A 9,455-nucleotide genomic window follows, 5' to 3' on the forward strand; every position below is an offset into this window, starting at 1 on the left:
CTGGTGAGGTAGAGGCTGCAGTGAGCCGCTGATCCGTGCCACTGCACTCCAGCCTGGGCGATACAGGGAAACCCTGTCTCAAAGAAAAAAGAAAGAAAGAAAGAAAAGAAAAAAGAAAGAAAGAAAAAGGAAAAGGAGAAGAAAAAAGAAGGTGAAAGCATCTACATTCCCTGTCTACCATACTTGGTGTGCCAGTGGGAGTACTGATTTTCTAATCTCAGAGCTCCCTCTGCTGGGGGATGAGGCTCCCTACACAAGGGGAGGAATGAGACAAGACCTGCATTCAGTAGGGAGAGACGGAAGGCTGCAGGCAGGGGACTGTTTCTGGGCCCTCAGGACATGGAATCAAGTGAAGACCAAGAAGTAGACAAGTTTGCAGTTTATTGAGTAATGGCTGACTTCATAGATGTTATCACTGGGGGCGGTTGATGGGAGGAACTGCATCAGTTCTCACTCTCAGAGTTCCCCTTTTGGGAACAAGTGCTCTCAGAGGTTCTCACTGAAGCCCTTTTATCTGCCCCGCCCCACCCACCACTGAAGCCAGAGGTCATGGGAGTTGGGATCTAACTACACTCTGTGAACTTGCCAGCACCCATTCCATCCCCAAGCCCATATTTTATTTGGACTAGCCATTGATGCTCGGGCCCTTCCTCTTCCAGGGGGTGGGAGGGTGGAGGTAGGGACAGGACCAACCCTCAAGAAAGAAAAGAGGTTAAGGTGGGGGTTTTGCTGAATGTCTAAGAAATGTCAGTGGAACAGGCTGGGTGCGGTGGCTCATGCCTGTAATCCCAGCGCTTTGGGAGGCCAAGGCAGGTGGATCACCTGAGGTCAGGAGTTTGAGACTAGCCTGACCAACATGGTGAAACCCTGTCTCTGCTAAAAATACAAAACTAGCAAGATGTGGTGGCACATACCTGTAATCCCAGGTACTTGGGAGACTGAGGCAGGAGAATCACTTGAACCCAGGAGGCGGGGCTTGCAGTGAGCCAAGATCGTACCATTGCACTCCAGCCTGGGCAAAATAGTGAACCTCCATCAAAAAAAAAAAAAAAAAATAGTCAATGGAACACAAAATTCCCTGTCTAAACATTGTACATTCGGGGCCTAGCTGCCCTTGAGGATGTCCTAGTTACACCCTTTCTGATACCTGTGGAGTTTAAGCACCATTCCTACAGCTGTGTCCCTTGGGAGAGGGTGCAGTGGGAGCTCTTAAAGGGGAATGCTTGCTCTGCTTCTGTGGCTTTTTGTTTGGGAAAGGGAGTTGGGATTGCAGGATTTAGATTTGAGGTCATGATGTCAGAGCACACCAGGAACTCCTAAGACTGTGCCTGAAGATGCCCACGCTGCCAAGTAGGGTGCTGGGGGAGACAGCGAGGGCAGTACAGGACACAGGCGCTCCTTCGTCTGGTAGAGAGGAGGAGGTGAAACGGAGCTATTCCAGAATACAGGGGATGGCACTGAGGGATGCATAAGTCCCCTGCCTCCCTTGTCCAAACATGTTCTCCTCTGCCAGCCCAGTCAGCTTGGGGAGCTAGATATCAGAAACCTGAAGGATTCAGCCCACTTTGGCCTACTAGTGTCTGTAAGTCTCTGTCCTGAGATCCTGGGGCTCCTCCTATGTCTAGAAGGGATGAGGTGCCATCAAAAATAACTTGGCTGGTATAACAGTTTAGAGAAGGAAGTCCCACCTGTAGCCTGGCTGGCAGGCAGGTACATGAGGCTGAGAAGGGAAGCCAGATGTCAGAACATACTAGGCTAGCATGCCTGCTCCTAGCTTTCAGGACCCAATGTACAAATACACATATGTATCATGTATGTATATGCGTGGACACTCAAGCACAGGAGGGAGGGGTTATGTGTTCTGCTCTTTGAAACCAGAGAGGGGAGGAAAAGCCTTATGGTGGTATCTCCCCCACCCTAATAGGTTGCTACCCTCAATGGCCATCTGCCCACCAAGGCCCCTACCCAGTGCTGGGCAGATAGGCAAGTGGCAGGGGTGACATGACTCCACTAAAGCAGCAGCCCAAGGAAGTGAGGGAGGGGACAGAGGCTGACCCTCCTCAAAGCCCCTTGTTGTAGTAGACCACTTCTACGCTGGGGTTTTGCTCATGGATCTGAGCTCTCAGCTCTGGTTCCAGCTTGCTTACGTTTATGGAGCTGCAATAGAACAGCACAGGCCAGTTAATGTCCCCTGAATCCAACCCCACTCAGGCCCAGGGATTGCCATCCCACCTCCTCCAAGGCTGAAGAATCCTCTCCTTCTACTGCCAGAAGGACTGGCTCACTGTCATTCCCCCACTCCCAGAATCCGTGGAGTGCCTGCCAGGCCTCCTCCTGAACACACTGGAGGACCCTAGGTCAGCTGGTCCAGAGATGCAGAGTCCAATCCAGAGTCCCCCACCCAGCCCAGGGACAGCACTTACCTCTTCTGGGGGAATAGGGCACAGCACAGGGGGGTCGCAAATACCAGACTGGAGGAGATGAGTGTTGGAAAGGTTTGTAAAGCTTTGACCTTAGGGTGTTCCCTCCCTACACCCCACTCCATCCTTGGAGATCGCTCCTAAGGGTGGAGATTGATAAAAGCTGAAAGGACCTTTTAGGAATAGTAAACCCAACCTGGACATCTGGTTCTGAGGAAAGAGAGCCCCACAGCCAGTAAGTGGCAGAATCAGGAATTAAATGGGCATGAATCTCCTGGATGGCACCAAAAGGTACATTTCCATGGTTTCCTCTTATAGATGAAGACTGGAACCCCCTCACTAAACTCTTGACCTTCAAGGACAGGGACCGCCCCCAACACACAAATACACACACCTAGAGGTGTTCAAAACACACACCCACTGAATGTATGAATGGATGATATAACATCTTAAAGACAATCCATACCTACCCACATCCACCATAGACAAAGCACTCCCCACACCCCAGCTAATTCCTTGCATACTTACCAGAAGCCCACCAGTCCCACCTGCAGGGGCGCCCCCAGCCAAGGGCGGCGCTGTGGAGAGACAGAGAGACAATGGAATGGCTTGTGTCCCCTGCCTCACTGTCACCCCATTTTACCCACCATGGCTCTATCCCATCAGCCTTGCCTTGGAGCCCTTAGACCTGTGACCCTTTTCTTTTTCCCAAAGCAATAACAGGGCTGGGACCTCTAGATTGCACCCTTCCACTCCAGCCAGGCCTATATGCCGATTACCCTCCCTGGCACCCCATGACACATTCTCACCTCTCAGAACTGGTTGCCATGGCACTCCCCGGCCCTTTTTTCCCTTCCCTCACTTCCTCCAGGAGCTGATTTCTTCAGGAAACCTCCTCTGAACCTCCACTTACCTCTTCCCATCCCAGTGGCATGAATCTGACCCTTTCCAAGCACGTCTCTTCCTCGGCACTCTTCTCAGTTTGCTCTGGCCACGGAGACCACCAACCTGTTCCTCAAATGTGCAAGGCCCTCCTGCTGCAGTGCCCTTGCTACTATTTTCTCTACCCCAAACACTCTTCTCTGCATTCTTTGCCTCTCTCCTCATCCTTCAGGGCTTTAGAGATCCCTTCTCTGACCATCCTGTCTAAACAGCTATCCCCCATGAATCTCAATTACACTGTCCCACTGCTTTCCTACAAAGCACATATTACACTTTCTAAGAATGTATTTATTGGGTGCCTCCTTGTTTACTGGTTTCTGCATCAGACTATAAACTTCATGAGGACAGGGGCCATAACCATCTTGTTCAGTGCTGTCTCCTCAGCCCTAAAACATGCCTGGTGCATGGCACTCAATACATTTGTGAATAAATTATTCTGTGAATGAGCCAGGGCTTGTTCCTGTGCTTTGCTTTCATGTCCTGTTCGTGTCTGTGTGTGTGTGTGTGTGTGTGTGTGCGCATGTGTGTGTGTGTGCACCTGTGTGTACCTCTTAGTATGGAGGCACTAGGGAGTGAAAGAATGAGCATAAGATCAAGTGTGACTATGACAGTCCCCTCCTTTGTGTATCAGAAGCCCCTGGAGTAACACTGATGAAGTTGGTTTCCTTCCCTCATCCTCTCCTCCTGCCCCCGCAGTGTTCCTTCACCCCAGCCCAGTTCATTCTTGCTGAATGAATGAAGGTGGAGGAGGTGGTGCAGGGGTCAGGAGAAGGGCTAGCAAGTCTTAGAGACTCAGACCAGGCTGGAGAGAGGGTTGGGGCCTGGTCACTTCTTCTCCCAGCCATCCCCCATTCCAGGACAGGAGAGGTAGAGTTGCCTACCTTCAGGAAGTCTTTCTTCTCCAGAGTGTCCATGATCAGTGGGGGGATGGCTGTGGGGAGAGCAGGGCCAAGGAGGAGAGCATTAGTAGTGGAGTCAAAGTCAGGAACTGTGAAGGGTGACCCCCTCAAAGCTCCTCCCTCTCTCCCTAGAATCCTCCAAAGTCCCTGAGAACTGCACCTGCTTCTCTCAGAGTCTCCTGTGCCCCACCCAGCCACTCCCACCTTACCCATGGCAGGAATCGCCATGCAGATTCTTGAAATCACCACCTGGAAGATTCCCTGCTTGGCTGCAGTCACCGAGTAGCCAAGCCTCTGACCTGCCTCATCAGCCACCGGGATGCCCACCTGCAGCTCTCTGCGAAGGGAGCGGGGTTAGGGTCAGATCACAGGCCGCGGATCCCGCCTGCAATGCCCGAATGGGCAGCGGCTCCTCAGGGTTCCCTCACACACCCCAAACTTAAAGGCTGGTTCTCCCACCTGAGGATCCCAGGGTCAGACTGAGCCAGGGCCCAGCAGCTCATGTCTGAGGAGGGAGAGGGATGTCCCCATTCGGAGGTGGTCTGCATGACTGGACACTGTGCTACATTATACTGGGCATGCACGTGCCAGGAGCCGGGGTCACTCACCTCTGCCTCATCAGGGGGATGTTGATGCAGTTGGCAGCTGCCACCGCTGCAAAGGGCACAAATCTGCCAACCAAAGGGGGCAGGTGCTGCGGAGGAAGGGTGTTGTTCAGTGGCCCTGAGGGCCATGGGGTGGTGAGGGACTCTGAGGAGATATAGGGGGCCTATAGGTCAGGACTGGAGGCGTGATGAGGAAGAAGGAGACAGATAGAGGATGAATGGGGGGGTCAGGGGAGTAGGGGGCCTTTACCTTGGTGAGGGATTTGAGTCCCAGGGCCGTGGCCACAGCTCCAGTGGTGGCACTCACATAGGCTGTCCCCAGCTGCCTGTGGGTGGAAGAGCCAGGTCACAGGGAGAGGTGAAGAGTCCAGCAGGTGGCCCTTTCTTTTAGGGATATACTAAGTCCTCAATACATGAGGCGTAAAAGGGGAAGCTCCTTGCAGAGGAAGCCCTCCCTCCATCTCCAGTGTAAACTTGTCTGGAAGCCCCAATCACACCCTGTGAAGAGGGATGAGTCCCCCACAGCATGCATAAGAGGACCTCATGCTTTCAGTTAGGCAGGGTAAGTTGGGGTGGGGCAGGCTGAGGAGAGAGCGCTGAGCACTGGCTGCAGGGACTGCAGGGAGTGGGAGAGAAAGGAGAGGGCACTGTGGGCTGGGAGAAGAGGGTCAGATGGGACAGTGCAGCTGCTGCAGGGGGCTGGCTCTCACCTCACGGTGATGGGAGTGTCGCCACTGCGGTTGGAATAGTTAACAATGGCATTGAAGGACTGATTCACCCACTGCCAGAACACCACAGTTGGGGTCTTCCTGAGGGAATAAAGACACTCACTTCTGCCCCCTCTACAGTGGCCCTCATCTTTAGACCCCTGTAATGAAACCAAAGGTTATTCCCCAAGCCTAAGAAGGGACCCAGTTGATGGCCCTAGAACCTGCTCTGGTAACCCCTATGTACCCCCACCCCCATTTATACAAACACACCTACTGTCTCTGGGGTGAGAGAACTCCTGAGGCTGAATTCTGAGGAATGGAAGGGATTCTAACACAATCTTTCACTCGCCAAATTGGCCTAGACAAGAAGCACCTAGTCAAGCCGTGCTCTAGCTTAGGGCACTCAAAAGGGGGACATGGGACAAGACCTGCCTGTAGAAGGTGAGCATGCAGCCGGTGATGGTCATGTTCATGGGCACCTGGGCTGACATGCGGCCAATCAGGACCACCTTCTCCCCTGTGTCCGGATGGAAGGCAGAGTCATACACATACTTGGCCCTCCACAGCTGGTCCTCAGTGATCCCTGGGGTCACAACGCCAGCCCTGCAGAAGTTGGCAAGGAGCAGACAAGCTATCCCAGGGGGCAGATCTTCCCTCACAGGCCCCATCTGCCCAGCTCAGGGTAACTCTGGACAGAGAACCAGGAACTTCAGCCCCTAGTCTCAGCATAAGGGAGTTCCTTGTCTTTGGAGGAGGGCCAAAGTTTCCCAGAAGTGGAGGCTCCTATTTCTATTTCCCTTCTAGCCACACGAAGAGGGGTATCCTTCTGTTTCTGCTAAAATCCTGGGTCATGGGTGATGGTGGTTTCCAGTGGGTCAAAAATGGCTGCAAGCATCGCAAGAGTTTTTCCTCCCAAAGATAAGGGGAATTCCCTTCTATCTTCCTGGGACTCCACTTTGAGCACCTCTATCCTTGCAGATGGTGACCCAGCGATGGGATAGGTCCCTGTAGAGGTTTGTGAAACATACAGCAGCCCTTCCCATAAATATCAGTGCCATCTTCTCAACCCAAATGCTCTAAAATCCTTTGGGTTAAAGCTCTGTGATGCCAACAGAGGGGGCTAGAGAGTGAGGGGATTGAGGGACAGGGTCACTGTCAAGCTTGAGGAGGCAGGTACAAGACATACTATATTAATCCCAGAAAATGAGATCCTGGCACACAGGGTCAGACTGGGGGGTGGTCACCTGTAGTTCTGCACAATGTTCCGAGAAGTTTCCAGCTGTGCCGCGGACAGCAGCAGATTTCGAGGATCAGTAACAGTGAAAAAGTGCCGGGCTCTGCCCAGGAAAGTACTTTGGTCCCAGCGAGGTTCCTGGATGTTGATGTCTAAAGGCAATTCACCCATTTTCTGCAGGACAGATACAAGGGTCAGAGTGGGAGTCCAAGGGTCCAAGGGCTCCAGCTAGGGGAAATTTTGGTGCCCCTGCCCTGGCCCCTGAGCTTATCATCAGTCCCTTTAAGAGCTCAAGGTGACTAGAAAGATAAGCAAGGGTGTGGGAAGGAGCTGTTTCCTCAGCAATGTCCCTGCCCAGGGACCTGTAGCCACTGGAGGAAGGGGAGGGGAAGACCAGAAACAGGAAAACAGATCTCCTTGCGCTCTATCCTGGTACAGATTTTCATGAGGGAGGATTTACATGTATGTGGTTGACACATGAGCAGCAACAAACATCTCAGCCACGTGTACTGCAGATGCACAAGAATATATAACACATATATTACACACCCATGCTCAGGTGAGCTTTAGGTCCCAGCTGCCCTGAGACCTGGATACAAATCCCCAAGGCTATTTTGGAAAATGGCATAAGACATCCCACACTCCAGTCCCTGATTGGAGGAGAGCAAGGCCTTACTGGCCACCCAGGGCTTATCTGTTTCAGATCTCAATCAGGGGACTCTGATGTCAGCCATGTGTGTGCATGTGGGCACACACAAGTCCCCTCTACAGACCCATTTTCTCCAACTCACACTGAATGACTCCAGGCTCTCCCTGGTCTCTGGCCAGGTAGGGCTGGCACAGACACTCATCCACCTCTCTGAGCCACTTGCCTCCGGATAAGAGCAGGATTCAGTGGCTGCTCCCTCCACCCAGCACAGAGAGGAAAACCTGGTACAGCCATCTGGCTGAGTTGGGCAGAATCCTACAGAATGACTAATCCTCTCCAGCCACACTTCCTCCCGCAGAGGCAGACACACCCTCCCCTCACACTCACATACCCACACACAAAGACACCATCATGCACACCCTGCCCAGACATACAGACAGAGTGGAGGTGTCCTATATACACCGGCCCTCAAAGACTATTACAGGCGCACACTGTGCCCATCTGCAGACACTTGAATGTGTGACTACACACAGCCCCACCCTGACATTCCTCCCGCAACCTCCCTTGTGCCCTGTGGACCTCCATAGAGCCGAAGATACTGACTGCACCAGGATAGACAGTTTCAAGGCAGGCTTCCTTCTCTGACCCGCATTCCCGAACCCCGCCAGCCAGGGACAGCGAGCACTTACGCTTTCCAGGGCTTCCTGAAGCTCTCAGAACCGCCTTCCTCTCTGCCTCCGCTGTCGCCGCCGGGCCCTCCCAGCCATCACGCGGGACGTCACGCGTGACGCCGACCAGCAGGGAGGGGCAGGAACTTCCCGGCCGCGCCCACCCAGTGGGCACGGGGATTGGCAGAACCTGGGGGAGGTGGGTGTCATTCGAAGCGATCCCCCCGACCCCGGCCTGGGCCACCGGGACCAGGCCCTAAGCTGCTTCCCAGAGGCAATCCCACCTCGGGGATCAGTTCTGGCCCGCTCGCCAGCCAGAGGGAGGAGGGGCTGGAGCTGCGGGCGCTGCTCCCTTTGTTTACAGTCCCCTGGCGGGCCTCAGCAGACCCCCAGCCCTGCAGCAAGAGGTCTAGGTGCCCAGAGAGAAAGCCCAGGGTGCAGGTGGACAGTGTGGAGGGGCGGTCCTCTGCTGGCGCGCCGGTAGGGACTCGGGTTACCACCTGGCTTGTTTACTGGATGGCTACCTTGGCAATGGCCTCTGGCTGCTTGCCCCCCTGGGCTCCTACCCTAGTATCCACAAGCTCCTCTTGTAGCAGCGCGGCATCCGCATCACTTCACAGCCCTGCTCCTGTCGTGCCTGTGCCCCTTCTATGTCCGCAGCCCTCTCCCTGCTCTTCCTCTGTAACCCCTAGCTCCACTGTGTCCCTGGTCTCCTTACACTCCCAACCCCATCCCTGCACCCCAGACCGTAGCCCCACCCCTGGGATGTGGAGGGGCAGACAACCCCAGGAACCTCGCGGTCTGCATCCGAATAAGTACATCAGAAGGATTCTTAGGATTCTTCCCGTCCTGGCACCAGCTGCCCCACCCTGCGACCATTCCAGAACTGGGTAGCCAGAGACACCTTCTGACAGAGGAGAAGGATGCAAGTGAAGAAGGCACCCCCTCCGCCACACACATACTCACAACTCACCCAGTCACCACACAGAGCACACCTGCAGCAAACGCAGGCTCACGTCCCGCTCTGCCCGGTGACGTGCCCCCACGGAGGCCTCAAGGGTGCCCACGGAGGGATGGCAATTCCAGGAGCCCGGGTAGCTGGCTTGGCTCAGAGAAGAGGTGCTTCTAGCGGGAAGGGAACAAGCCGCTAAATTAGACCCAAGCCCTAAATTTGTGGGATGAACTAGGGCGTCAGAACCAGAACTGGGGTGGGTAAGGAACTCCGCTGCCCGGGACCAGGTAACACCAGTCTGTCCCTGGAGCGCAAGGGAGGTGTCGGAATAGAATGACTGACGGCCTTACCAGCCAATGGGAGCCCAGGGAGGTGC

The 9,455-nt window shown here is 54.3% G+C and overlaps 1 protein-coding gene across 3 annotated transcripts; it reads right to left on the reverse strand.

Annotated features, from left to right (window-relative positions):
• Positions 1 to 364: 364 nt before the first annotated feature.
• Positions 365 to 9,432, reverse strand: SFXN3 (sideroflexin 3). Of its 3 annotated transcripts, XM_033185342.1 has the most exons (13): positions 9,101 to 9,432; positions 8,149 to 8,317; positions 6,821 to 6,984; positions 6,009 to 6,179; positions 5,577 to 5,675; positions 5,117 to 5,192; positions 4,870 to 4,955; positions 4,471 to 4,598; positions 4,244 to 4,293; positions 3,334 to 3,428; positions 2,949 to 2,998; positions 2,424 to 2,471; positions 365 to 2,157 (listed from the first exon to the last, which is right to left on the reverse strand). In XM_033185342.1, the coding sequence occupies exons 3-13, from the start codon at positions 6,979 to 6,981 to the stop codon at positions 2,150 to 2,152; spliced, it is 972 nt and encodes a 323-aa protein (XP_033041233.1). In that variant the 5' UTR covers positions 6,982 to 6,984; positions 8,149 to 8,317; positions 9,101 to 9,432; the 3' UTR covers positions 365 to 2,149. The 3 variants fall into 3 exon arrangements, with proteins under 3 accessions (XP_033041233.1, XP_033041245.1, XP_033041238.1); XM_033185354.1 differs by lacking the exon at positions 6,009 to 6,179; XM_033185347.1 differs by lacking the exon at positions 3,334 to 3,428.
• Positions 9,433 to 9,455: the final 23 nt, after the last annotated feature.

The sequence above is a fragment of the Trachypithecus francoisi genome, unplaced genomic scaffold (assembly GCF_009764315.1).
Source record: "Trachypithecus francoisi isolate TF-2019V2 unplaced genomic scaffold, Tfra_2.0 Contig01579, whole genome shotgun sequence".
In the NCBI taxonomy this organism is placed as follows: Eukaryota; Metazoa; Chordata; class Mammalia; order Primates; family Cercopithecidae; genus Trachypithecus; species Trachypithecus francoisi.

Excerpts from the sequence above, each read along its gene's own strand:
- SFXN3 (XM_033185342.1), bottom strand. The coding sequence starts at position 6,981 with ATGGGTGAATTGCCTTTAGACATCAACATCCAGGAACCTCGCTGGGAC. Across the intron at positions 6,180-6,820 it reads AACATTGTGCAGAACTACAG|GGCTGGCGTTGTGACCCCAG; the intron begins GTGACCACCCCC and ends CAACTTCTGCAG. Across the intron at positions 5,676-6,008 it reads TGCATGCTCACCTTCTACAG|GAAGACCCCAACTGTGGTGT; the intron begins GCAGGTCTTGTC and ends TTATTCCCTCAG.